Consider the following 27,740-nt stretch of genomic DNA (forward strand, 5'->3'; position numbering starts at 1 on the left):
GTGAAGAGGAACTAAAAAGCCTCTTGATGAAGGTGAAAGAGGAGTGTGAAAAAGTTGGCTTAAAGCTCAACATTCAGAAAACGAAGATCGTGGCACCTGGTCCCATCACTTCATGGGAAATAGATGGGGAAACAGGGGAAGACTTTATTTTGAGGGGCTCCAAAATCACTGCAGATGGTGACTGCAGCCATAAAATTAAAAGACTCTTACTCCTTGGAAGGAAAGTCATGACCAACCTAGACAACATATTGCAAAACAGAGACATTACTTTGCCAACAAAGGTCTGTCTAGTCAAGGCTATGGTTTTTCCAGTGATCATGTATGGATTCGAGAATTGGACTGAAGAAAGCTGAGCACCAAAGAATTGATGCTTTTGAACTGTGGTGTTGGAGAAGACTCTTGAGAGTCCCTTGGACTGCAAGGAGATCCAACCAGTCCATTCTGAAGGAGATCAGCCCTGGGATTTCTTTGGAAGGACTGATGCTGAGGCTGAAACTCCAATACTTTGGCCACCTCATTCGAAGAGCTGACTCATTGGAAAAGACTCTGATGCTGGGAGGGATTGGGGGCAGGAGGAGAAGGGGATGACAGAGGATGAGATGGCTGGATGGCATCACTGACTCGATGGACATAAGTCTGAGTGAACTCCGGGAGTTGGTGATGGGCAGGGAGGCCTGGCATGCTGCTATTCATGGGATCACCAAGAGTTGGACACGACTGAGCGACTGAGCTGAACTGAACTGAACGGGGGTGGGGGCTCAGGATGGTCACTGTGTGTTCCTGAGGAAGTGGAGTGTCTCTTTGGCACAAGGGCGAGGATTTATACTATTGAGCAGGGCCATTTTAGCTCTGTCTGACCCAGACCAGTGGAGGGGAAGCAACAAGGACTCTTATCAGCATCCAGCCTTTTGGAGGGAGGTGCGTCAGGGTGGGCACTTGTCCTCTGATAGTCCTTCAAAAGGTTTTGAAAACCTCTGAACATACTTAGGATTTGCCACCATTATTATCATTTGCTGTCTGGCTTCTGATTATTAATTCCTTTGTAGACTGTCGTAGGAATCTGGCCCAGGGGCAGGCCTGGCGTGGGATTGGCATGGGCGAAGAAGGTCAGTAATGCGCGAATTCTGTATCACTGGTGCGGAGGAGGGCGCTAGGTGGGGCCCACCTCCTTCGGTGCGGCTGGCGTCGCCACTTTAAGGCAGTGGCGGCGCGAGCAGGTCTATGGTAATGAGGCGCCGCCGCCGCCGCGGCCGCTCTGCAGAGCTCGCCCGCCCGCCAGGGAAGCGAGGGAGCGTGGGGCTGGGCTCGGGGCCGCGGCGATAGCAGCTGCGGCGGCGGGGACGCGGGGCACGAGCGGCCGGCGGGGGGGCCGTCGGAAGCTCCCGGGGCCGGGCCGTGGTCCGGGGGCTCAGCTCCGGGAGAGCAGGTGGGCTATCCCGCGGGGGCGAGGGGCACTCAGAGGATCTCCGAGCGGCAGGGCCAGGGCGCGCGGGCCCCGCGGGCGCCGCGGGCGCAGGTGGCGAGAGCCGGGTGTGCTAGTGGAAGCGCGGCGCCAGCCCGTGGTGGTCTGGGTGACCCGGCGCGGGCCCGACTTAGGGATCGGTGGGAGCCGGGGCGCGTGGGAGCGGGCAGCGCCGGGCTCCGGTGAGGCATCAAGGAGCAGGCCCCGCGGGGCGCAAAAGTAGCCCCCGGGGACTGGCGCCCCAGCCCGGGCATGAGGCGCGGCGGGGTCCGCAAGAGCGGGAGGAGGAGCCGCGGCCGCCGTTGACCCGGCCGGCCGGGAAGGGGGAGAGATGCGGGGCCCGGCGGCCCGTGCCCCACTTCCAACACCGCTGCCGCCGCTGCTGCTACTGCTGCTGCTGCCGCCACTACTGGGAGACCAAGTGGGGCCCTGTCGCTCCCTGGGGCCCGGCGGACGCGGCTCCTCGGGGGCCTGCTCTCCCGTGGGCTGGCTCTGTCCAGCTCCATCCTCGAACCTCTGGCTCTACACCAGCCGCTGCAGGGATGCGGGGACGGAACTGACTGGTCACCTGGTCCCTCACCATGATGGTCTGAGGGTCTGGTGTCCAGAATCCGGGGCCCACATTCCCCTGCCACCAGCGCCGGAAGGGTGCCCCTGGAGCTGTCGTCTTCTGGGCATAGGAGGCCACCTTTCCCCGCAGGGCAAGCTCACCCTGCCCCATGAGCACCTGTGCTTAAAAGCCCCACGGCTGAGATGCCAGTCCTGTAAGCTGGTGCAGGCCCTAGGTTTCAGGGCAGGGGACAGCTTAGCAGAAGAGTCCATGGGTGGACGTCGGAAGAGGAACGTGAATACCGCCCCCCAGTTTCAGCCCCCCAGCTACCAGGCCACAGTGCCGGAGAACCAGCCAGCAGGTACTCCTGTGGCATCTCTGCGGGCCATCGACCCAGATGAGGGTGAGGCAGGTCGACTGGAGTACACTATGGATGCCCTCTTCGATAGCCGCTCCAACCACTTCTTCTCTCTGGACCCGATCACTGGTGCAGTCACCACAGCCGAGGAGCTGGATCGTGAGACCAAGAGCACGCACGTCTTCAGGGTCACGGCGCAGGACCACGGCATGCCCCGACGCAGTGCCCTGGCCACGCTCACCATCTTGGTGACTGACACCAATGATCACGACCCTGTGTTTGAGCAGCAGGAGTACAAGGAGAGCCTCAGGGAAAACCTGGAAGTCGGCTATGAGGTGCTTACCGTCAGAGCCACAGATGGTGACGCCCCTCCCAATGCCAATATTCTATACCGGCTGGTGGAAGGGTCTGGGGGCAGCCCCTCTGAAGTCTTTGAGATTGACCCTCGCTCTGGTGTCATCCGAACCCGAGGCCCCGTGGATCGGGAAGAGGTGGAATCCTACCAGTTGACGGTCGAAGCGAGTGACCAGGGTCGGGACCCTGGTCCACGGACTGCCACAGCTGCCATTTTCCTGTCGGTGGAGGATGATAATGACAATGCCCCCCAGTTTAGTGAGAAGCGCTACGTGGTCCAGGTGCGGGAGGATGTGGCCCCAGGAGCCCCGGTCCTCCGGGTCACAGCCTCAGATAGAGACAAGGGCAGCAATGCTCTGGTGCACTACAGCATCATGAGTGGCAACGCACGGGGACAGTTTTACTTAGATGCCCAGACTGGGGCTCTGGACGTGGTGAGCCCTCTTGACTATGAGACGACCAAGGAATATACCCTACGGGTTCGGGCACAGGACGGTGGCCGGCCCCCTCTCTCCAACGTCTCCGGCTTGGTGACAGTGCAGGTCTTGGATATCAATGACAATGCTCCCATCTTCGTCAGCACCCCCTTCCAGGCTACTGTTCTGGAGAGTGTCCCCTTAGGCTACTTGGTCCTCCATGTCCAGGCCATTGATGCTGATGCGGGTGACAATGCTCGCTTAGAATACCGCCTTGCAGGGGTTGGACACGACTTTCCCTTCACCATCAACAATGGCACAGGCTGGATCTCTGTGGCAGCTGAGCTGGACCGGGAAGAGGTTGATTTCTACAGCTTTGGAGTAGAAGCCCGCGACCACGGCACCCCAGCACTCACTGCCTCGGCCAGTGTCAGCGTGACCATCCTGGATGTCAACGACAACAACCCAACCTTCACCCAACCCGAGTACACGGTGCGGCTCAATGAGGATGCAGCTGTGGGCACCAGCGTGGTGACGGTGTCAGCCGTGGACCGAGATGCCCACAGTGTCATCACCTACCAGATCACCAGTGGCAATACCCGAAACCGCTTCTCCATCACCAGCCAGAGCGGTGGGGGGCTGGTGTCCCTCGCCCTGCCATTGGACTACAAACTTGAGCGGCAGTATGTGCTGGCTGTTACTGCCTCCGATGGCACGAGGCAGGACACGGCACAAGTGGTCGTGAACGTCACTGATGCCAATACCCACCGCCCTGTCTTTCAGAGCTCCCACTACACGGTGAATATTAATGAGGACCGGCCAGCAGGCACCACAGTGGTGCTCATCAGCGCCACAGATGAGGACACGGGTGAGAATGCCCGCATCACCTACTTTATGGAGGACAGCATCCCCCAGTTCCGCATCGATGCGGACACAGGGGCCGTCACGACCCAGGCTGAGCTGGACTATGAGGACCAGGTGTCCTACACCCTGGCCATCACTGCCCGGGACAATGGCATTCCCCAGAAGTCCGACACCACCTACCTGGAGATCCTGGTGAATGACGTGAATGACAACGCCCCTCAGTTTCTGCGGGACTCCTACCAGGGCAGTGTCTACGAGGATGTGCCCCCCTTCACCAGCGTTCTGCAGATCTCAGCCACTGATCGTGACTCCGGCCTTAATGGCAGGGTCTTCTACACCTTCCAAGGAGGCAATGATGGAGACGGGGACTTTATCGTAGAGTCCACATCAGGCATTGTGAGAACACTGCGGAGGCTGGATCGTGAGAATGTGGCCCAGTACGTCTTGCGGGCATACGCAGTGGACAAGGGGATGCCTCCAGCCCGCACGCCCATGGACGTGACAGTCACAGTGTTGGATGTAAATGATAACCCACCTGTGTTCGAGCAGGATGAGTTTGATGTATTTGTGGAAGAGAACAGTCCCATTGGGCTGGCGGTGGCCCGGGTCACAGCCACTGACCCTGATGAAGGCACCAATGCTCAGATCATGTACCAGATCGTGGAGGGCAACATCCCTGAGGTCTTCCAACTGGACATCTTCTCCGGAGAGTTGACCGCTCTGGTGGACTTGGATTATGAGGACCGGCCTGAATATGTCCTGGTCATCCAGGCCACGTCAGCTCCGCTGGTGAGCCGAGCTACAGTGCACGTCCGCCTGCTTGACCGCAATGACAACCCACCAGTGCTGGGCAACTTCGAGATCCTTTTCAACAACTATGTCACCAACCGATCAAGCAGCTTCCCAGGGGGTGCCATTGGCCGGGTGCCTGCCCACGACCCTGACATCTCAGACAGCCTGACTTACAGCTTTGAGCGCGGGAATGAACTCAGCCTGGTCCTCCTCAACGCGTCCACTGGCGAGCTGAGGCTGAGTCGGGCACTGGACAACAACCGACCTCTGGAGGCTGTCATGAGCGTGCTGGTGTCGGGTAAGGAAGGGCCCCGGCAACACTGGGATAGAGTTGGCCCTTGGGGGAGGGCCTGGGAGGCCTCCTGAGGAGGAACTGCCGGCCCGTCTCTCTACCTGGGATTGGCTAGCGTTTGAGGGGTGCAAAGCAGCTGCGGACAGAGCCCAAGGAATCCTGGCAGCTGTGTGGGCCCTGCCTGCCACCCCAGGCTGGGCCGGGCTGCTTCAGTCGGCTGCCCTCTGCCTACCAGCCTGTGACATGGTGGGGAAATGTCATGAGGCTGTCTTCTCTGTGGCTGCTGAGAATTGTGGAAAAAGGCTCTGGGGTCTAAGAGAGCTGGGGCGGGATGGAGGGGATTGTGGCCCAGAGCAGCGAGCCACCCCTTCACACCCGCCAGCCGCCCGCCCGCCGGCACGTCCCTGTGATCTCACAGAGCCTCGGACAGAGCCGAGGCTGTCGGGGCACAGAGTTGCCCCCACGGGGTCAGGACCCTGCGGTTGGGCCCCTTCTGGTTCCCGGCTGAGCCACAGACCAGCTGAGGGGGACTTTGTCTAGGACATTCTTTTCCCTCCAGGCAGAAAGAGCCTGGCTTGGCTTCCCCCTTCAGAGCTCCCACAGGAAGTGAGGCCGGAGCTCATTGTCTCTGTCCAAACAGACCCCACTGTCAGAGGTGGTGGTTCGGGGTCCGGCTTGGGGGAGGGGCCGCAGCGGAGCCAGGGGCAGGCCATGGCACTCCTGGGCTCCCTGCCTCCCCGCGGCTGTTCTTAGACGCCAGGCCTTCCCATGGCCCATGAGAGCCTGGGCTCAGGGGATGGGCTGTGGGGACCATGATGAGCCAGGGCGCTAGTGGCCTCTGAAGGCAGAGCCCCCAGATCCAGCGGCAGGGGAACAGAATCCTGGGGCGTGGGAGCCTGGCCGGGACCCAGGCCGGGCATTCCAGCTGCTTGGCCAAGCGCTCAGCCTGCAGACTCCTGGACAGAAGGGCTGGGGGAGGAGAGTCAGGGGGTGGGGGGGAGGGTGGGCAGCATTCTGTCTCTTCTGTTGGGAGCAGGGAGTGGACAACAGCGGCAGCAAGGAGCCGAGCTCCTTCCCTGGGCCTGGGAACAGCTGCGGCCCTCGTGAGCACTAACTGTTAGCTGTGCCTGGGGATGGGTGGGTCAGGGCACCCTCACTTAGGCACATCAGAGAGGGGAGAAAGAGCCGCCTGGCGAGCCTCACTTCCACCCCAAGGAGTCCGGGGTAGGAGAGGAGTGAGGCGTGCAAGACACAGGGCGTGGCTTCAGCCCCTTCCTCATTCATAGTCCTTCTGGGACAGACAACCCCCCTCCCCAATCCTCAGGTGGCCATTGGAGCCAGGGCGCGTGAGCTTTTAGAGGTCATGGACAGGCTCTGTGCCTCTGGAAGCTTCAGTTCCTCTCTAGGGGGAGGTGGTGGGGGCTGGAGCTCTGCTATCTCGTGTCCTTCTCTGTGCTGGGAAGCAGTGGGGAGGGCTGGAGGGGAAGGGCCTCTCCCTCCTGCCTCCCCCAGTCCACCCTAGGTGACCGAGGGACGTGGGCAGAGGAGGCCCCACCCAGCCTTCACACTCCTACCCATGCAGAGCCCCAGACTTCGGCTCCCCTAGAATAGATGGGGAGGCCTTGGCTGGCCCTCCAGCCCAACCCCACCCTTTCCCCTCAGCCCTGACCCTTGGAGGCAGTCACCACGGCAACCCCAAAGTCCGGGGCGGCTGGGGCGAGGGGGATCAGCTCCTGCTGCCCTTTGTTTCCCTCTCTTGCTCTTTGTCTCTTCTTTCTTTCCCGCGTCTGCCCTTGGGGGCCTTTCTGCACTGTCTCCTCTGTGGTCCTCTCCCCATCTCCGGTGTGACTCTCCTCCTTCCCCACTTTCTCCACTGCTGGCTCTTTTCCTGGGCCTTTGTCTTCCCCTGTTTGGTCTCTGTGTTTTTGCCTCTCCGATTTCCCCCTCTCTTGTTCCCTGGGACTTCAGCTGCCTTAGCATGGGCCGGGGGGCTCTCCCGAGGCCCAAATTCTCCTAACTCTGCCTCTTCCCAACCCTGCCTGGACACACAGCAGTGCCCGCTCATGGCCCACGACTCCCACTAGTGCATCTGCCAGGGCAAGGGCGGCTTGGCCTCTAATTCTGCCCCAGTCTGGGACTTGGCACTTTCCTAGGTGTGGCAGGCGAGGTTCTTGTCACAGAGGGTGTTTCCTGGGGTCAGGGCCCATCCCCACCCTCTTCTGCCCAGGAGGATGGCTCAGGCTGTGCACCCCCCACCCCGGTTCCCACCGTTGCCTTTGCACCTGAAGGGTGACCCAGGTCAAGGCAGGAGAAAGGAACAAAGAGGAAGGAGAGAGCGGTCCATTGACTGCTGGGATGGGGACAATAGCAGAAGGGGCAGGTGGCCACAGATGGTGGGCCAGATGGAAAGCAGCGGACACCCTGGGTGAGGGGTGCAGGCGGGGCCTGGGCCGGCAGGGGGGCAACACCGGGAGGGGTGCGCGTTCCCAGGGCTGACAGTGGAGAGGTTTCTCTTGCCTGCCCCGCCCCTCCCTGGTCAGTTAGGAGGACTCTGTGGACTCTGGGCTCCTTCCTGCCCAGAGGGACTCTCACACCAAGGAATCACTGGGCACCAGGTACACAAGGGCCCTGGGCTGGCTCCAGAACTAAGTGCAGGGGGCTCTGAAAGAGGGAGGAAAGTAGAGCCTGAGGTCATAAATCTGGGCAGGCTCCCTGGAAAAGGTGAGTTTAGGGCGGGCTAGGAAACTAGGAGGAGTGTGGGCTGGTGGCTGGATAGTCCAGGTAGGAAGGAACAGTTTGTTCAGCAGCAGTCAAGAAAAGGAGGAGCAGAGGTGAGTGATGACAACAGGCTTGCTGGTGAGAGCAGGCGAGCCTCACATTCTCAAGCAGTGAGGCTGGAGGGCAGGTGGGCAGGGGGCCGAGGACACGGCTCAGATGTATGTCTGGCTTCAGCCTTCCTAGTTGCTGGCGCAGTCAGCTACCTCAAGGTGCTATGACATAGAAGCAGAAGAATCTATTCCCAGATCCCTTTCGTACACCCAGGAGTGTGCGCGTGCGTGCTTAGTTGCTAATCATGTCCAAATCTTTTCGACCCTATGGACTGTAGCCTGCCAGGCTCCTCTGTCCATGGGATTCTCCAGGCAAGAATCCTGGAGTGGGTTGACATGCTCTTCTCCAGAGGATCTTCCCAACCCAGGGATCAAACCCTCATTTTGTGCATTACAGGTGGATTCTTCACCAACTGAGCCACTGTGGAAGCCCTCTCCTACCTCTGTCCCACCCGAGAAACACTACCTCCTGCCTCATTCTTGCTAGGATGTCCTTTTAAATAACTACTTGGGCCTCCCTGCAGTGTTTTAAAGACCATTTCTTCATTATGGAGATCAAATAGATTCTCATGACCATCTGACTGAACACTTACTATGCGTAGAACATTGTAGTAACTAAACAATAAGAATATCGCTTATAGCCCAACCAGGCCATTTCCCTCACCGCTTGGCCTCCAGCTTTCATTTTGAGCTGAATACAGTCCATTGCTATGTGTTTGAGCACTCAGGTGTGCCCAGTATTTCTGGGCTTAGCGTGTGTGGGTGGGGTGAGACACCAGAGTGTTAGTACTTAGCTGTTTATAAGTGAGTGTGTGGCCTGGGGGTGTGGCAGGCACTGGATTTAATGCCATGAGCCAAGTGGGTGATGAGTAGCTGGAGGTCTAGGCCAGGAGACGTCAGCTCAGTGGGGCTCTGTCTGGGGCTCAGGGTGGAGAGCTACCCAGGCCTTTCTATCTCTGGCCCCCAGAACCCCACAACATCAGGGCAGTGGGTGGTGCTGCCACTGGTAAGGTGGCTCAGCTAAATTTCCTGGGGTAGGGCCCCCCAGGCTACCCTCAGCAACTCAGAGAGTTGGGCGGGAAGAATGCTTTGTGTGGGACGTTGCCATGGGGATAGCGGGCCTGTGCCCAAGCAGCCACGGGGCTTAGTGGGAGGGGGACTGGGTGGCCCACTGACCCAGTTCACCCTCCATTCTCTACTGCAATGGGGGAGGGGGAACACAGCCAGAGTCAGGTTTGTAGAGGTGTTGAGATATAGAGGCTGAGAGGGCAGGAGGATTATATTTGTGGGTCTCTCATGGTGCTCTGGGCCCTCTAGGGAGGTAAGAAAAAGGCAAAATAAGATTCTCGTGCCGGGAAGCACCTGGTCTGGTATTGATATAAGGGAGCAGACCCATCCGTGGCTTGGGGCAGGGAAAGATGCACAAACATTAAAAGATGTGTCCATGCTTTCCAACGGGCTTCCCTGGTGGCTCAGACCACCAAGAATCCACCTGCAATGCAGTAGTCCTGGGTTCAATCCCTGGGTGGGGAAGATCCTCTGGAGAAGAGAAGGGCAACCCACTCCAGTATTCTTGCCTAGGAAATCCCACGGACAGGGGAGCCTCGTGGGCTACAGTCTATGGAGTTGCAAAGAGTTGACAGGACCCAGCAATTAATGCACACACACGCTTTGCAGCAGAAGGTTTCTGGAAAGTATGCAAACAGAACTTCTGGAAATCAATCCCCCTGAGTGCTGCTGGGGGCTGAGCCCTCCTGGAGTGACTCTCTCTCAGGTGAGGCACACAGTGTCCTAAGGGCTCTTTTATGCCAGTTAGAAAAGAGCCTTTCTTGGCAACTGGGCAGTGCAGGAGTGTGCGAGCAGGGTTCCAGCCCACACTCATGCCCTCCTCCGGGTGCTCGTACCCGGAGCCAGATTTATGGCTTGGGACCCCTGCCTCCCTGGGTGCTGACCATCTGGCCTCCCCACAGACGGCGTGCACAGCGTGACCGCTCAGTGCTCCCTGCGCGTCACCATCATCACCGACGAGATGCTCACGCACAGCATCACGCTGCGACTGGAAGACATGTCGCCCGAGCGCTTCCTGTCGCCCCTACTGGGTCTCTTCATCCAGGCTGTGGCCGCCACGCTGGCCACACCCCCAGACCACGTGGTGATCTTCAACGTGCAGCGGGACACCGATGCCCCCGGCAGCCACATCCTCAACGTGAGCCTGTCGGTGGGCCAGCCGCCGGGGCCCGGGGGCAGGCCACCCTTCCTGCCCTCCGAGGACCTGCAGGAGCGCCTGTATCTCAACCGCAGCCTGCTCACTGCCATCTCGGCACAGCGCGTACTGCCCTTCGACGACAACATCTGCCTGCGTGAGCCCTGCGAGAACTACATGCGCTGCGTGTCCGTGCTCCGCTTTGACTCCTCCGCGCCCTTCATCGCCTCCTCCTCCGTGCTCTTCCGGCCCATCCACCCGGTGGGGGGACTGCGCTGCCGCTGCCCGCCTGGCTTCACCGGCGACTACTGCGAGACCGAGGTGGACCTCTGCTACTCACGGCCCTGCGGCCCCTACGGACGCTGCCGCAGCCGCGAGGGCGGCTACACCTGCCTCTGCCGCGACGGCTACACCGGTGAGCCCTCGCGGAGGGAGGAGAAGGCCCGAGGGCGGTCCTGGGGGTGGTGAAGCCTGCAGCGCCAGCACAATCAAGGGAAGAACCGGGTAACCTCTTTCTCCTGAGGGAATGTACAGGGTGCAATGGCCATTCACAAGACCCACTTGCTCTTTCACAATCACCTGTTGAGGAAGGAAGAGGGGACCCTTGTTTCTCTGTCCCCAACCCGCCCCCACCCCCAGATGGTGTAACTGAGGTCAGGGCTGGCACTGGGGCCAGTCGGCTTGCATTTGTATCCCAGCTTTGTCAAGAGCGGCTGGGTGACCTTGGGCAAGTTACTTAACCGCTCTGTGGGGTAGAATTTTTAAATGGGTGATGAATCTACTCCCATGACAAGGTGGTTGTGAGGATTAATTAAATTTAATATGGGCAAGAGAGCTGGCCTGTGGGAAGTGCTGGCTGTGATTTAGGGAAATACTGAGTGAGATCAGGTGACTTGCCCCAGGTCTCACCTGGATTAGAGGTGAGGCTGGGCCTAGTACATGCCACTCTCCGAACTGATGAGTGAGTTGCCTTTCAGAGCCGCAGCGGGTGCTTTTCTCCCCAGGTGTTGAGGGGAGGCGCAGAAGAGCTGGGGAGACTGGTGGGGTTCAGGTGTGGGGATGGGGACTTTCAGATCATCTGCGTGACGTGGAGTCCACCCTTGCTCAGGTGTGTAAAGCAGGGCCTGACCAAGAGGCCTGTTGGCCTATCTCCAGGGGTCTTTACACATCCTGTCCCCAGACTCTCCCTGGGATCTCGCAGCCTCTGCTTCGTGCTCCAGACCCCTCCCTGCAGCCTCCTGCTTTGCCTCAGGAAATCCCCGGCTCTCCATGCCTTTCCTTCCCAGGGGCCGAAGGCCTTGCTCCCTCTCCCCCAGAGCCATGCCCACGCTCTTCGCCAGCCGTGGTAGGCCAGCCTTGCTGCCTCCCCTGCTGCATCTTCCTGCCCAGAACTTGCCAGACTTGACTCCTCTCAGCTGCTGCTGTGGGTAGGGGGGAGCAGAGGGGTGGGCTTGGGGGAGGGGAGGGAAGTCTTTGTCCAAGAGGATGGGGTAGGGGGGTGCTTAGAGTAGGCGAACAACAGTTTCCATGGAAACTAGAGCCAGTCACTAGGCACTGGAGCTGAGAACCTATCTCTAGAATCTGGGAATGGGGAGGGAGAGAAAAGGGTGGATTTTGCCATCTGATGTTGGAATTTTCAGCTCCTCCGTTTCAGCTCCCAAGGCTCAGTTCCCTACTGTCTCAGCATCTCTCAAGTGCACAGAGGTCCTCAGTCTGAACAAGAGGGCTCTGGGCGGGAGTCCCTTGGCCCGTTTCTGGAGAGTCCCCAGCTTCCCACCCACACCATCCCATAACTCCGACAAATCCAAGTGGAAGCCTGGTCTCATCCCCAGGGAGGGAAGCTGATCTTGGTGCCTGTGAGGGACAAAAGCGCCAGTGTGGGGTGGGGGTTGCTACCACCCCTTGTGCTGTCCTGCAGGCCCTCTCCTCCACAGGCATGCCCCCTGATGGGGCCAGAACACCCCCATACTTGCTGGGTAACCCTCACACCAAAGGCCACTAGGACTCAGACCTTGTGATCAGGGACCTCACAGGCCTGTGCTCTTAAGGCCCAAACAGGGGCATGGAAGGGACTGGGAGCCTCTGGGAACTTGCAGGACAGCAATATATGGGACTGTGGTGAGGATGTCCAGTGCGCCAAGCAGGGCATCAGAGGAGCCAGGGTTTCACAGAGCTCAGAGGGATGAGCACGTGAGAGGATGTGGGGATGCTGGAGGGATGCGGAGTGTCATAGCAGTCATGGGAGACCACAGAGGGATCACTGGGCGCAAAGGAGTCCCAGTTTCCCAGACACCTGGTGCTCACCTGCCTGACTTCTTGTCCAGGTGAGCACTGCGAAGTGAGTGCCCGCTCGGGCCGCTGCACCCCAGGTGTCTGCAAGAACGGGGGCACCTGTGTCAACCTGCTGGTGGGCGGCTTCAAGTGCGACTGCCCATCCGGAGACTTCGAGAAGCCCTTCTGCCAGGTGACCACACGCAGCTTCCCTGCCCGTTCCTTCATCACCTTCCGGGGCCTGCGCCAGCGCTTCCACTTCACCCTGGCCCTCTCGTGAGTGCCTGGGCACTTGGAATAGGGGCTGGGAACAGCCTGGGGGGCCTCCTATTCTGTGGACGAGGTGGGAAGTCAGGCAGTGATGCTGTGTGGCAGGGCGGGGGAGGGGGAGGGAGTTGTTGGCAGAGCCAGGCCTGTACTTTGAGTTGCCCTGTACCCTTGCCTGGCAGGCCCCTCACCCACCAGGGCCACCTACACTCCTCCCAACGCACCCTCAAGGGTGGGATCCAGGATGCCAGGGTCGTGCCGCTAGTCCTGGTTTGTGCTCATCTTCCACGCTCTAGCCATGTGGCCCACAGCCTCCACCCAGGAGTCAGCCCTCAGGAGATTTCTGAGCAGGACCAGGGCTGGTTAGGTGGCTGGGGTGCGGGCATCCAGGTGGGTGCCCCATTCCCTGCCCCCTCCCTTACTCCCACTCAGGTTTGCCACCAAGGAGCGTGATGGGCTGCTGCTGTACAACGGGCGCTTCAACGAGAAGCATGACTTCGTGGCCCTCGAGGTGATCCAGGAGCAGGTCCAGCTCACCTTCTCTGCAGGTGATCCCGCGGCCCCGCATCCTCGCCCATCTCCCGGAGTCCCTGTGCCTCCCCGCCCTTGACCCCGAGTCACACACTCTCCCAGCCAAACCTGGGCGCAGCCCAACAACGAGTGCCCTGTCCCCATTCCCAGCCCTCAGCTGGTGTCTCAGCTCACCTGGGTCCTTTCCTCAGGGGAGTCGACCACCACCGTGTCCCCCTTCGTGCCCGGAGGGGTCAGTGACGGCCAGTGGCACACGGTGCATCTGAAGTACTACAATAAGGTGGGTATGGGAGGGGTCACGGGGGGAGAGGGTCCTGTCCTGGGCTCAGATGCTCTCCCAGACCTGGGTGGCACTGCCTTGCTGGGGGCTGGTTGTGGTATGTCTGGCTGAACGGGGAGGAAGGGAGGGGTGGAACTTGCTGCTTCGCTGGGCATTCCCATCCTGCTAGGTGGTACAGACACTTCCTGTTCTGCTAGGTACAAACGCAAGTGGACATTGAGGAAGGTAAATGGTCATGTGAGCACACATCTGTGTGCATGTGTCCATGTGTATACCACACGTGTATGCGTGTATAGCAGTACACAAAGGGAGTGTGTATGTGCTGGCGTTTTCCTGCCTGCTGGCCCATGAGTGGCCCTGGCCCACTCTTTCCCCTCTCTGCCCTTGCCTGTCCACAGCCACTCTTGGGTCAGACGGGGCTCCCGCAGGGCCCATCCGAGCAGAAGGTGGCTGTGGTGACCGTGGATGGCTGTGACACAGGAGTAGCCCTGCGCTTTGGAGCGATGCTGGGCAACTACTCCTGCGCTGCCCAGGGCACTCAGGGTGGCAGCAAGAAGTAAGGAGGGGAGAGGGCTGGGGGTGCAGCGAGGTGTGGAGCCACACAGGGAGGGAGGGCTGTAAGGGGGGACTTTGGGGGCCCTGAAATGGGAACCAATTCCTTTCCCTCATCTGGCTTCCCTTTGCCCCTGCTCAGCCTTCTGCACGGGGGCTGGGTGGGGGCAGAGCCGGCAAGTCTGGGGGACTCGAGCTAGCCTTGGGCAGCAGTCTGATAGAGCAGCTCCAGGGTGGGGCTTCCCTTCCCCTGGCTGCTCAGCAGGGCCCCTAGGAGAAGGAAGAGCTGGAAGCACCCCACTTACCCTCATGTCTTGGCTGTTTCCCCGCCTCCCCCACCCCACCTGCCAGGTCTCTGGACCTGACAGGGCCCCTGCTGCTGGGCGGGGTGCCTGACCTGCCTGAGAGCTTCCCTGTCCGCACCCGGCAGTTTGTGGGCTGCATGAGGGACCTGCAGGTGGACAGCCGCCACGTCGACATGGCTGACTTCATTGCCAACAACGGCACCATGCCTGGTATGGGAGGCGGGGCAGGCTGAATGCAGAGAGGTGGGGTGTGCCTGGTGTGGGGGCCCCTGGGAGTGGGGGGCTCAGAGCCCCCTCTAGCCACTGCCACAGGTCTTCTGTCGGGAGCCTCTGCCTGAGCACCCTTCTCTCCACTCTAGGGTGCCCTGCCAAGAAGAACGTGTGTGACAGCAACACTTGCCACAATGGGGGCACCTGTGTGAACCAGTGGGATGCGTTCAGCTGCGAGTGCCCTCTGGGCTTTGGGGGCAAGAGCTGTGCCCAGGGTAGGTATAGGAGCAGCTGTCAGAGGTTGGGGCCTGGGAGCTGTCAGCAGTGCTCGGAACCCTAGCAGGGTCGGGCCAGGCCCTGGGCAGGGCCCAGCTGAGCTTGGCTGTGGGTGGAAAAGCGTGTCTGGGCAGCGCCCTGAGAGGGTTAGCACGGGAGACAAAGGGCCCAGTCACAGGCAGGCCTGGGCACAGAGTGGGGTGGACCCGGAGCAGGTAGATGCTCTGGAGGGCGGGGCAGCTGGGGAGCCTGGGCACTAGGAGGGGCAGTACCCTGCCTCCCACTGCGCTACCCCCGCTGAACATCATACCCCCTGGGGCACTCGGCCACTCCGCCCCTCAGAGTCTGCCTCTATCTGCCTGCCCAGAGATGGCCAACCCGCAGCGCTTCCTGGGCAGCAGCCTGCTGGCCTGGTATGGCCTCTCACTGCCCATCTCCCAGCCCTGGCACCTCAGCCTCATGTTTCGCACACGCCAGGCCGACGGCGTCCTGCTCCAGGCTGTCACCAGGGGGCGCAGCACCATCACTCTGCAGGTGATGCAGGGAAGGGTGGGGCCGGCGGGCCCTGGCATGGGTTATTGGTCAGAGCTGGCTGGGCGGGGTCTTTCCCAGGAGAGAAAAGGCAGCTGGGTTCCTTTGGTGGATCACTGCTGCCATCTCTCGGGCCCACAGGAAATAATGCCTTTTCCTCCCTGGCCTCAGCTGGGCAGCAGGATGGGTTTGGTGGTCCAGGAAGGACAGTGGGCTGGAAGATGAGCTGGTCAAGGCAGTCTGCTGACCCTCTTTTCTTCTGGTGCCAGCTTCGGGAGGGCCGCTTGGTGCTGAGCGTGGAGGGCACAGGGCTCCAGGCCTCGTCTCTCCAGCTGGAGCCAGGCCGGGCCAATGATGGTGACTGGCACCATGCACAGCTGGCGTTGGGAGCCAGTGGAGGCCCTGGCCACGCCATCCTGTCCTTTGACTATGGGCAGCAGTGGGCAGAGGGCAACCTGGGCCCCCGGCTGCACGGGCTACACCTGAGCAACATTACCGTCGGGGGTGTTCCAGGGCCGGCCAGTGGTGTGGCCCGAGGCTTCCGGGGCTGTTTGCAGGTAAGCCTCCTGCTCTGCTTTCTCACCGCCAACACTGAGAAGCCCATTCCACAAAGGGCCAACACCACTATCCTCTCCCTCCCAGGGTGTTCGGGTCAGTGAGACGCCTGAGGGCATCAGCAGTCTGGATCCCAGCCGTGGGGAGAGCATCAGCGTGGAGCCAGGCTGCAGCCTGCCAGACCCCTGTGACTCAAACCCATGTCCTGCCAATAGCTACTGCAGTGACGACTGGGACAGCTATTCGTGCAGCTGTGATCCAGGTAGGCCAGGGGTCCAGGGAAATGGGACAAGTCAGCAGGTGTGGAGCAGGGGCGGGGGCTCATTCTGGCTTTGCCATGTGACCTGGGGCTAGTCACCTCACCCCTCTGAGCCTCTCATCCTGCACTGCAGAGCCACAGCCAACTGGTATAGCTGCTCAGAACAGAAGGAGGTGAATGAAGGCAGCTTTGAAGAAAATGCCAGGGGAAGGTGGGGACTGAGTCTCTCTTGTCCTTCTGGTTGGTCCCAGGTTACTATGGTGACAACTGCACTAATGTGTGTGACCTGAACCCATGCGAGCATCAGTCCATGTGTACCCGAAAGCCCAGTGCTCCCCATGGCTATACCTGCGAGTGTCCCCCCAGTTACCTTGGGCCATACTGTGAAACCAGGTAATGTGGATCCGTGCAGGCAGCTGGGGCCACTGCCGATGCCCACTGTGTCCCTCAGAGCCCTGGGAGCCTGGCTGGGCCACGGCTGGGGTAGGAAGGGCCACACATGGCTACAGCGTGGCTGAAGGAGCTCATTCCTCCCTGGTCCCTTCTCTGCAGGATTGACCAACCTTGTCCCCGAGGCTGGTGGGGACACCCCACATGCGGCCCGTGCAACTGCGATGTCAGCAAAGGCTTCGATCCAGACTGCAACAAGACAAGTGGCGAGTGCCGCTGCAAGGTGACTGCCCCGACCCAAGCCTGCACAGCGCTGCCTCGGCTGCTGTTCTGTACTTCCTGGGCCCTTGGGAGGGTGGGCAGTGGAAGAAGCCTCCCCACAGAGCGCTGAGGGCTACGTGCCTTTGATCCACTGGGGCGGGCCAGTGGCTATTTGTCCTTGTGTGTCTTGGGGTGCGGAGGGGGCCAGGACTTAATCAGTGAGCTCCGGGCCAGCTGTACTGGTTGTTTGCAGCCCATTCTAATTGATTGGTGTCTCACTGGTGGGTTAAACTCCAAATCATGACCAGTTAATAAATACTTTGAATGTACCATTCTTTGGGGTCAGGGAACCTCTCTCCAGAGGGGCCAAAGTGAGAGGATCCGTGAGCACCCAGGGAAGAGAGCTTGAGCCAGCAACCCTGTGTCCCTTCTCCCTCTCAGGAGAACCACTACCGGCCCCCTGGCAGCCCCGCCTGCCTCCTATGTGACTGCTACCCCACGGGCTCTCTGTCCCGAGTCTGTGACCCTGAGGAGGGCCAGTGTCCATGCAAGCCAGGCGTCATTGGGCGCCAGTGTGATCGCTGTGACAACCCTTTTGCTGAGGTTACCACCAACGGCTGTGAAGGTAGGGCTCTCGAGATGGGTGGGTGGCCCTCCCCACTGTGTGCCAGGCCCCAGTGTCCCAGGGAGGCCAGGAGCCGGGACGGGTTGCAGACCTGAGGCTGCCTTGGGAGGGCTGGGGAGCCCGGCCATCGCTGTAGGGGGACAACTGCTCCTGAGTGATGGTGCGCTTCCTTGCAGTGAATTACGACAGCTGCCCCAGGGCCATCGAGGCTGGGATCTGGTGGCCCCGTACCCGCTTTGGGCTGCCTGCCGCTGCCCCCTGTCCCAAAGGCTCCTTCGGTAGGTGCTGGAGGCCCGGAACATGAAACAGAGAACTTGGCCTTTGTCAGTAGAGTGGGGTGGGGAGTCCCTGGCTGTAGATCCCGCGACCCCCAACTTCTGGCCTCCAGGTCTGGGGGATTCCATGTCCCATGCTTCCTTGGCTCAATGCTCCTGTGCTTCCAAGTTTGCCTAGATGAAAGGTGTCTACATTTTGGACTTGTAACAAAAGTGCTGAAAACCTGCAGCATGCCTGGCACAGGACTGGGTACTAGAGGTTCAGAGATGAGTCACAGGTTGCTATCCTCAACTCACCACCTCGTACTGGAGTTATGCCACCAGAGAGACGGCCTGGGGAGCAGGGCGCATGGGCTGCTGTCCCAGGGGAGCTGCAGGATGCAGGCTGGCTCTGGCCCTTGGATTGACCATGAGCAGAGATCAGAAGCAGAGTGTGTGGCAGAAAGTTCAAGGTGGTGGCCGGAGTAGGGCAGCCGAGTCCGGGGGCTCAGGGAGGCCACATGCCCCGCACTCCTGCAGCCCTCCTGTGGGTTGATCTCGCAGAGGTTTTGGCTCTGGGGCTCCGCACACACTGGGGCACTGGACAGCAGGGCCCTTGTCTGCTAGTCTCCTGTCTCTGGTTCACGGGGGCTGGCCCTGGCAGAACTCAGCGAGGTCTCTCCCTGAGGCCTGCTCTCCTGGCTGCCTTCCCCCAGGGACTGCTGTGCGCCACTGTGATGAGCACAGAGGGTGGCTTCCCCCAAACCTCTTCAACTGCACATCGGTCACCTTCTCAGAGCTGAAGGGATTTGTAAGTGAACGTCTCCTCTCCATCTCCTTGCCCCTTACCCCGTCTTCACCCAGGATGACTTGCCCGCCTTTCCAGTTTTGAGAAAGGGGACTCCGACAACTCCAGCTCCTGCCTTCCGGGGGCCCCTGCCCAGAGGCTGCCTCTCCCCTTCCCGAGTCCTTTTACTCTGGAGTTCCAGTTCTCCCCTCTGGGAACCTTGCTGTCCCCTTCCTGTGCTGACCCCCCTGCCTGTCTTGGTCCCAGGCTGAGCGGCTGCAGAGAAACGAGTCAGGCCTGGATTCCGGGCGCTCCCAGCGGCTGGCCCTGCTCCTGCGCAATGCTACCCAACACACGGCTGGCTACTTTGGCAGTGACGTCAAGGTGGCCTACCAGCTGGCCACGCGGCTGCTGGCCCACGAGAGTGCCCAGCGAGGCTTTGGGCTGTCCGCCACACAGGACGTGCACTTCACCGAGGTGGGGCTCAGAGTGGGCAGGGAAGGTGGGGTGGGAGGAGGTCATGGTGAGTGAGCTGGCTCCTGGTAACTTCGGGGCAGAGTCTGGGGCACTCCTCTCTCTGCTTTTAGGGAGCTCCCAGCCGGCATGAGGCCTCCATGAGACCCCCTGAGGCATGGCCCAGCACATCGGTCATTTAGAGCACCTCTTCCCGACCCTTCTTAACGCAGGGTATCCATAGAGAATAATGTTTGTATGAAGACCCGGTCTGACCAGGCTCACCAGAGGAAGGGCCCTCTCCACTGGCCCAGGACAGGGAGGAACCCGCATCAGATAATCTGTGTGGGCATAGGCACAGGCCCTGGGAAGCTGTTAGAGACAGAGGAGGAAGGGTTAGTGGGCAGGGCATGGTGGGGGGCGGGGCAGCGCTGGTCTAGGATGGGCTGGTGGGGACGAGGAGTGAGGCTGTGGGCACAGCCTGCTGTGAACGTGCCCACTCTAGAATCTGCTGCGCGTGGGCAGCGCCCTCCTGGATGCAGCCAACAAGCGGCACTGGGAGCTGATCCAGCAGACGGAGGGTGGCACTGCCTGGTTGCTGCAGCACTACGAGGCCTATGCCAGCGCTCTGGCCCAGAACATGCGGCACACCTACCTGAGCCCCTTCACCATCGTCACGCCCAACATCGGTGAGGCTGCCGGCGGGCCGGAGAGGGTGTGTGCAGGGCCACGCCAGGGGCCTGCCCTCCTCACCTAGGGTCTGACCTGTGCCCTCTCCATAGTCATCTCTGTCGTTCGCTTGGACAAGGGGAGCTTCGCTGGGGCCAAGCTGCCCCGCTATGAGGCACTGCGGGGGGAGCGGCCCCCAGACCTGGAGACGACGGTCATCCTGCCTGAGTCTGTCTTCAGAGGTCAGTGGGGGCCGAGGGGTGGGTCAGGGGGCCAGGCTGGGGTGTCTGTGAAGGACCCAGCTGAGTAGACAATGTCCCGATCCCAGAAACACTCCCTGTGGTCAGACCCGCGGGCCCCGGAGAGCCCCCGGAGCTGGAGGAGCTGGCTCGGCGGCAGCGGCGGCACCCGGAGCTGAGCCAGGGTGAGGCGGTGGCCAGCGTCATCATCTACCGCACCCTGGCCGGGCTGCTGCCCCATAACTACGACCCGGACAAGCGCAGCCTGAGGTGAGCGGCCGGGGAGACGAGTGGGTGGGGGTGCCAGTCAGTGGGGGAGCCACAGAGAGGGACCAGGGGTGGCAGCATCTCAGAGAGATAAGAAGGGTCCTCCAGTCACACAGGGCTTCCCAGGTGGCGCTAGTGGTAAAGAACCCACCTGCTGATGCAGGAGACATAAGAGATGCGGGTTCCATCCCTGGGTTGAGAAGGTCCCCTGGAGGAGGGCATGGCCACCCACTCCGGTAGTCTTGCCTGGAGAATCCCATGGACAGAGGAGCCTGGCGGGCTACAGAGTCGTACATAGTCGTACAGAGTCAGGCATGACTAAAGCCACTTAGTATGCGTGCATGCCACTCACACGAATACTGTGGTGACTGTGTGCCTGCCTGGCCAGAGTTCCCAAACGCCCCGTCATCAACACACCCGTGGTGAGCATCAGCGTCCATGACGACGAGGAGCTCCTGCCCCGTGCTTTGGACAAGCCCGTCACGGTGCAGTTCCGGCTGCTGGAGACCGAGGAGCGCACCAAACCCATCTGTGTCTTCTGGAACCACTCGATCCTGTGAGCCTGCACTGCCCTGTGCCCCAGGCCCCAGTGCACCACCCCCTCCTGTCTCCTGACCCTGCCTCCCTCACACAGGGTCAGTGGCACTGGTGGCTGGTCAGCCCGAGGCTGTGAAGTCGTCTTCCGCAACGAGAGCCACGTCAGCTGCCAGTGCAACCACATGACGAGCTTCGCTGTGCTCATGGATGTGTCTCGGCGCGAGGTTGGGCCCGCAGGGCTCGGGGTGGGAGCCCAGGGCTCTGGACTGGGTGCTCAGACCCTGCCCTTCCTAATCTCCCTGTTTCTCTGCCACCCGGGCCCCCTACAGAATGGGGAGATCCTGCCACTGAAGACTCTGACATACGTGGCCCTCGGGGTCACCCTGGCCGCCCTCCTGCTCACTTTCCTCTTCCTTGCTGTCCTGCGCACGCTGCGCTCCAACCAGCATGGCATCCGGCGGAACCTGACAGCCGCCCTGGGCCTGGCTCAGCTGGTCTTCCTCCTGGGAATCAACCAGGCTGACCTCCCTGTAAGATGTTCCTCCTCACCAGAAACCCCCAGTGTCCCCCGCTCTCATGGTCCCACATCAGTCCTCCCCGGCGTTCCCCTCAATCCCTGCTTCTGCAGCCCTGAGGGGTAAAGAGCTAGCCTGGGGCCTAGCGCATGGCTTGCGCTGCTCCAGCTCCCCCTGGTTCCCCGGCGCACCCTAGAGGTACCTTCCTATGGCCCAGACTCCCCGCTGGAGCAGCGTCCAGCACCCAGGCCCTCCTCTCCAGTCTGGTGAGAGCAGAGCCCACAGCCTGGGTGTGGCCTGGGCACTGACCAGGCGCGGCCTGGGCCCTCAGTTTGCCTGCACAGTCATTGCCATCCTGCTGCACTTCCTGTACCTCTGCGCCTTCTCCTGGGCTCTGCTGGAGGCCTTGCACCTGTACCGGGCGCTCACCGAGGTGCGCGATGTCAACGCCGGCCCCATGCGATTCTACTACATGCTGGGCTGGGGTGTGCCTGCCTTCATCACAGGTACCCCCCGCCCCCAGCCCGGGTCTTGAGGTCTACATCCCTAGGGCCTCGGTGCACCTTTATGCCACCTTCTCCCGTGTATATCCCAGGCCTGGAGGCCCCACATCCCTATGCCCCGGGCCAAGTTCTCCACAAGTGTCCCTCTCATTTAACTCGGTGCCTGGGAGCCCCACCCAGGGAGAGGGTCCCCTAGGCTGGAGAGGATGGCATGGACAGAGGGTGGACAGAACCCTTCCTCCCCGGCATCTGGCCCTTGGAGCCCACTTGTCCGCTTGACTGATTCCCAAGTCCCTTGACCACCCCTCCCCGCCGCTGTCACCGCCCTCCCAGGTCTAGCTGTGGGCCTGGACCCGGAGGGCTATGGGAACCCCGACTTCTGCTGGCTCTCCATCTACGACACACTCATATGGAGTTTCACCGGCCCCGTGGCCTTTGCGGTCTCGGTAAATGCTAGAGAGTGCCTGGGGGTGGGGCGGAGCAGGCTGAGCGTGAACTCATGCTCCCCTTGAGGAATGGTGGAGGTGTCCCTGGGGGTGGGATGGAAGCCATCTGTGTCCTGACGATCCCCCCTCACACCCCCTCCTCCCCTGCCAGATGAGTGTCTTCCTGTACATCCTGGCGGCCCGGGCTTCCTGTGCTGCCCAGCGGCAGGGCTTTGAGAAGAAAGGCCCTGTGTGAGTATGGGCTGGGGGTGCCTGGGCGGTGGGTGGGCACCAGCGTGGGAGGCCCTGCAGCCAGACTCACAGCGCCCCCGTCCCCAGCTCGGGGCTGCGGCCCTCCTTCGCCGTCCTACTGCTGCTGAGCGCCACGTGGCTGCTGGCACTGCTGTCTGTCAACAGCGACACCCTCCTCTTCCACTACCTCTTTGCTGCCTCCAATTGTGTCCAGGTACCAGCCCGGGCCCTGCCCCGTGGGAGGCCGCTGGAGTTCTGTGTGGCGGGGAGCGTGACTAGGAGGTCCGTTAATCAGCACTTACAGTTGCTGCTTCCTGCCTGTCAGGGCCCCTTCATCTTCCTCTCCTACGTGGTGCTTAGCAAGGAGGTCCGGAAAGCACTCAAGTTTGCCTGCAGCCGCAAGCCCAGCCCTGACCCTGCTCTGACCACCAAGTCCACCCTGACCTCGGTGAGGGAGCCGGGGGTCCAGGAGGTGGAGGGGTCATGGGGAGTATGAGGCAGGGGAGAGGCAGGAGGCCCAAGGAGACCATTCTCTGTGCTTTTTGTCCCACTTTTTCTCCATCCTTACCTCCTTTCCTGAAAGGAAGAAGGGGTGGTGAGATGGTATGTGTGGCCTGGGAGGAGGGGGCATGGTTGGGGGTGGGGGAGGGGGGTACTGAGTTGAGAGAGATGGGAGTGGAGCATGGGAGAATGTGACCAAGACAGGTAATCGGTCATAAATGCCCCACACCTGAGAGTCCCTTGTGTGTCTTGGTAAATCTGTGTCTCCCAGGATGCTCTCAGGAGGGCCGTCTTTTGCTAACAACCCCTATTAGACAGCCGAGTCCAGGGTATCTGGGAGACATAGAACTGGCTCAGCTATGGCAGAGCTGCAGCTGCCACCAGGCCCTGAAATGGGGGCAGCAGGGGCGTGGTGCCCCTCTCTCCAGTCCTTGGCACACGGTGGGGAGAATTTAGGGCAAGCTCCCTCAGCCCTTCCACTTCCCAGCCTGGGGCCACCCCGTCCCACTCCCCAACATACTGACCTGTTTTCCACTTAGTCCTACAACTGCCCCAGCCCCTACGGGGATGGAAGGCTGTACCAGCCCTATGGAGACTCAGCCGGCTCCCTGCACAGTGCCAGCCGCTCGGGCAAGAGTCAGCCCAGCTACATCCCCTTCTTGCTGAGGTGAGGCCTGGCGAGGTGGGGTGGGGGGTGGCGGGCTGGGGAGCGAGGAAGGGCACCAGGCCTGCTAGACCCAGGCCGGGCAGCTAGGAGTTGGGTAGCACACACCGTGGCTGACACGGTGGCAGCTTGAACCTAGAAGTGGTGAGGGACATGGGACAGGAACGGGATAACCTAGGACAGACAAGAGAATGAGACACAGGTGAGGACCAGGCAGATGCCGCCAGGGTGTCTTGTCTTCTTAGGGAGGAGTCCACGCTGAACCCCGGCCAAGGGCCCCCTGGCCTGGGGGACCCCGGTGGCCTGTTCCTGGAAGGTCAAAACCAGCAGCATGGTGAGGACGGAATCTCCTGATGGCCAGTGGCGGGTGGAGGCCCAGCCACCCAGCTTTTACTGAGGGTGGGCGGTGGCGGATGAGCTGTCGTGATCTCTCCCCCACCTGCTAGACCCAGACACAGATTCCGACAGTGACCTGTCCCTGGAGGATGACCAGAGCGGCTCCTATGCATCTACCCACTCATCAGACAGCGAGGAGGAGGAAGAGGAAGAGGAGAGGGAGGCAGCCTTCCCTGGAGAACCAGGCTGGGACAGCCTGCTGGGGCCTGGGGCCGAGAGACTGCCCCTGCACAGTACCCCTAAGGGTGGGCCAGTGCAGGGCTGTGGCCTCTGGGGGCAGTGGGAGGGCAGAGGGGCTGGGATTTCTGGGAGGTGAGACTAAGGTGGTGATTCTCCTGACTGCCTTCTCTGGGCCTTATCTACTTCCTCTGTCCACCAGATGGGGGCCTGGGGCCTGGGAAGGTCCCCTGGCCAGGAGACTTTGGGACCACAGCAAAGGAAGGCTGTGGCAACGGGGCCTCTGAGGAGCGGCCACGAGAGAATGGAGATGCCCTGACTTGGGAGGGCTCCCTGGGCCCGCTTCCAGGCCCTTCTGCCCAGCCTCACAAAGGTGAGTGGGGTGTGCGCAGCTGCATGCTCCCCATCAGCAGCCCCCCGCCTCACACCAGCCTGTGGCCAGAGGGCATGCTCCTTCCACCTGCCCTTCATGGAGCCCACCCTCTGGCCCGCAGGCATCCTCAAGAAGAAGTGTCTGCCCACCATCAGTGAGAAGAGCAGTCTCCTCCGGCTACCGCCCGAGCAAGGCACCACGTCTTCCCGGGGCTCCTCAGCCAGCGAGGGCAGCCGGGGTGGGCCCCCTCCCCGCCCTCCCCCCCGGCAGAGTCTCCAGGAGCAGCTGAATGGGGTCATGCCCATTGCCATGAGCATCAAGGCGGGCACAGTGGATGAGGACTCCTCAGGCTCTGAGTGAGTGTGGCTGGGTGGGCGGATCAGGGTGCAGCCCCGCCGAGGCCCTGCCTCCAGACCTCCCCCAGGCCACCCTGGTTGGCAGCAGACTGTGGTCCGGGGCCCTTCGGGCCACGTGCCCACAGACATGGTGCCCCACGGGGTCGGCCCAGCCCGGCGTCGGGTAGAGTGGGGGAGGGCAGGGGGCTGGGGTTGCTTTTCTGCTTCCTTCTTTGGGGAAAGCTGCTCCCTGCCTCCTCTGCTCTGACTAACCCTCTGTCTGCCTTGTCTGTCACTTTGCTTTCCTGCCTCTCCAGATTTCTCTTCTTTAACTTCCTGCATTAACCCTGGGCCGTGGTTCCTACACCCTGAGGCTCCCTTACCTTCCCCAGCTGCACTCATGCCCCCACTCCTGTCTTGTGCTTTATCCTGCCCCTGCTCCCCCGCCTGCCTGCCTGCAGCAGCGACGAAACGTCCATCTGAGGAGCCTGGGCCTTGCCGGGAGGGGCACCCACCCCACCCCAGGCCATCTAGTGCCAACTCCCTTCCCCATCATCCCCCTCACTGCACTTTGGACCCCTGGGGCCAACATCTCCAAGACAAAGTTTTTCAGAAAAGAGGAAAAAAAAAAAAAAGATTTAAAAAAGGATCTCCACTCTTCATGACTTCAGGGATTAATTTTTTTTATACGCTGGAAACTGACTCCCCTTTCCCTCCCCTAAGAGGCTAGGATCCCCCAGGATGCTCTCCCAGCCTCTCCTCAGTTTCCCATCTGCTGTGCCTCTGGGAGGAGAGGGACTCTTGGGGGGCCTGCCCCTCGTCTGCCATCACCAAAAGGAAAGGACGAAGCCACATGCACCCAGGGCATCGTGCCCTGTGGGCTGCACCGGGTGGGCCTCAGCGCGGCAAGGGTGGCAGGATGGAGGGCGCTCCTCACCCTGCCCGTGCTGCCACCTCCAGGAACTGCAAAAAGCCCTGTCCGGAGAGGGGGCAGAAGGACTCGGAGCCCCCGGACCCCCAAATGCTGCATGAACACATTCTGAGGGGAACCCGCGCCCCTGGGCGGCGGCCGGGCCACCCCTGCCCCTCTCCTTTTCCTGGACTCCGGCCGCGTGCTGCAGCCCGGGTGTTTGCTCAGTTCGCTGACCCAAAAGTGCTTCATTTCCCTGCCTGCCCCGTGCTGGGGAAGGCCAGTCACGTGTTAAGTTGCGCTTCTTTGCTATTGTGTGGGTGGGACAGGGAGGAGGAAGACTGACGGGAGTCGGGTCGCTGCTGTCCACTCTCCCTCCTCCGGGACCAGACAAATCCCACTGACCTGCTGTGGCCTCTGAGACATGTTCTATTTTTATCTCCTTCTTGGAATTGGCTCTCTTCTTCAAAAGACCAAGTCCTGTTCCTTTTTCTCCCCCTCACCACCCAGCTCCCTGCGAAGAGAGAGTTAATATATATTTTTAATTTATTTGCTTGTTGTGTTGGGATGGGTCCAGTCCCAGGGGGTCTGACATGGCCATCACAGGTTGGGTGTGTACCCAGCAGTCCTGGCAAGGGGGCCTAAGGCCCTCACCCTTGCTCCAGGCTGTCATCTCCCCACCTCTCCTCTTCCTCCTTGGTTTTGCCAGCTGCTATTCACTGGAGTCACCATTTACACTAAACATGTATTCCAGACTTGTCACCAACTTTCCTCTGGAGCAGGTGGCCAGAAAAAGAGGCTCTGAATAGAGAAAATATTTCTATTTCTCATTTGTAAGGCTGGTTTCTGGTTTTTCTGCCATGGATTCTCCCCCCTTGGCCTCTCCCCTCAGCAATTCCTGCAAAAGGTTAAAAACTTAACTGGTTTTTACTACTGATGACTTGACTTAAAAAAATACAAAGATGCTGGATGCTAACTTGATACTAACCATCTGATTGTACAGTTTGATTGTTACTGTAAATATGGTAGCATTTTGTGTTTTGTTTTTTCATTTCACTGTACTACTGAATAAACTAGTTCCGTGCGGGCTGAGCACCGTCACTGTGTCCTTCTGTGCGCGGCCCTGTCCTTCCAGAAGGGATAGGCCTGGTCTCTGGAAAACAAGAGCAGGCAGGGCCCTGGGAGGGCCCAGGTCAGGGGACTTAGATATCCTCTACCGACACTTGTAGCAGCGGGCTGCCCCTGCGTAGCCTCATCAGTACTGAGCCCATGTCCTGGCATTTCCAAGGAAGATGCGACCGGTAGCAGGGCAAGTATGGTTTTCACCAGGACAGGAGGGACTTGTATGGCTGGAAAGGCTGCACAGAGTAGGCAGGATTCCAGCTGAGTCCTGTTCTGGGAGCAGAATTCAGGAGGTAGGGAGGGCTGAGTTAAGAGGCTGCTGGGAATTGAAAGGTGCTCAGTGACTAGGTACCTCCTGACTTCACTCCTCTGGGCCATCTTGTGTTTCTCCACATCGGAAATAGAGCAACTATTCATACTCTAGCCAGCTGTATACTCTGCCACATCACTCGTGTTCCCAAGTTTTGTGTTTTTTCGATCTGTTCAACAAACTAGATAGGGAGTTCACATGGGGGCCACAGAGGGGAGCTGTTTAGAACACAAACACTGGAACCAGACTGAGTGACTTAATCTCTCTGAGCCTTAGTTTCCCTGCCTGCAAAATGAGGATAATGGCTTCTGCCTAATTGAGCTTTTATGAGAATTAAATGAGTTAACACATGTAAGTGCTTTGGACAGTTCACAGTGCATAGTAAGAGGCCAACAAACCTTGGCTTCCCTCCTTGGTGCTACCGGGTTGGGGTGGAGGTAGAGTGCAGAAAGAGAAAAGACAAAGCCTGACCAAAAGGGAAGTAAGTAAGCAGGTAGCAGCAGAGAAGAGCAGCTGCTGGGGGGCATGGGGGGGCTCCTCCCGAGCTGACGCTGCCTCCTTAACACTGCAGTGTTGCTTAAGCAGATTTGCAGTGGGATTGGAAGAGCCGTCGACCTTT

General features: G+C 60.4%; 1 protein-coding gene across 3 annotated transcripts; it reads left to right on the forward strand.

Moving 5' to 3' along the window:
- The first annotated feature begins 1,257 nt into the window (after positions 1 to 1,257).
- On the forward strand, positions 1,258 to 26,781 carry CELSR2 (cadherin EGF LAG seven-pass G-type receptor 2). Of its 3 annotated transcripts, none has more exons than XM_027972605.2 (34): positions 1,258 to 5,094; positions 9,887 to 10,534; positions 12,444 to 12,666; positions 13,090 to 13,205; positions 13,380 to 13,468; positions 13,867 to 14,024; positions 14,372 to 14,535; positions 14,685 to 14,810; positions 15,179 to 15,345; positions 15,612 to 15,899; positions 15,985 to 16,159; positions 16,408 to 16,549; positions 16,709 to 16,829; positions 17,249 to 17,432; positions 17,609 to 17,710; positions 18,403 to 18,497; positions 18,741 to 18,950; positions 19,432 to 19,615; positions 19,709 to 19,837; positions 19,924 to 20,104; positions 20,490 to 20,657; positions 20,736 to 20,862; positions 20,968 to 21,168; positions 21,485 to 21,659; positions 21,990 to 22,102; positions 22,254 to 22,333; positions 22,421 to 22,547; positions 22,659 to 22,781; positions 23,374 to 23,501; positions 23,744 to 23,832; positions 23,945 to 24,139; positions 24,274 to 24,444; positions 24,566 to 24,800; positions 25,097 to 26,781. In XM_027972605.2, exons 1-34 carry the CDS (start codon positions 1,794 to 1,796, stop codon positions 25,122 to 25,124), a joined length of 8,763 nt encoding a protein of 2,920 aa, XP_027828406.2. In that variant the 5' UTR covers positions 1,258 to 1,793; the 3' UTR covers positions 25,125 to 26,781. The 3 variants fall into 3 exon arrangements, with proteins under 3 accessions (XP_027828406.2, XP_042107812.1, XP_042107817.1); XM_042251878.1 differs by having other exon boundaries at positions 25,241 to 26,781; XM_042251883.1 differs by having other exon boundaries at positions 25,503 to 26,781.
- The last annotated feature ends 959 nt before the right edge of the window (positions 26,782 to 27,740 follow it).

This window comes from Ovis aries, chromosome 1 (assembly GCF_016772045.2).
Source record: "Ovis aries strain OAR_USU_Benz2616 breed Rambouillet chromosome 1, ARS-UI_Ramb_v3.0, whole genome shotgun sequence".
NCBI lineage: Eukaryota > Metazoa > Chordata > Mammalia > Artiodactyla > Bovidae > Ovis > Ovis aries.

What these genes read in the sequence shown, in the direction of transcription:
- CELSR2 (XM_027972605.2), top strand. Translation starts at nt 1,794, where the DNA reads ATGCGGGGCCCGGCGGCCCGTGCCCCACTTCCAACACCGCTGCCGCCG. An exon ending in CTGCCGCGACGGCTACACCG is followed by an intron (nt 10,535 to 12,443) that starts GTGAGCCCTCGC and finishes CTTCTTGTCCAG; the next exon opens with GTGAGCACTGCGAAGTGAGT. An exon ending in TTCTGGAACCACTCGATCCT is followed by an intron (nt 20,658 to 20,735) that starts GTGAGCCTGCAC and finishes TCCCTCACACAG; the next exon opens with GGTCAGTGGCACTGGTGGCT.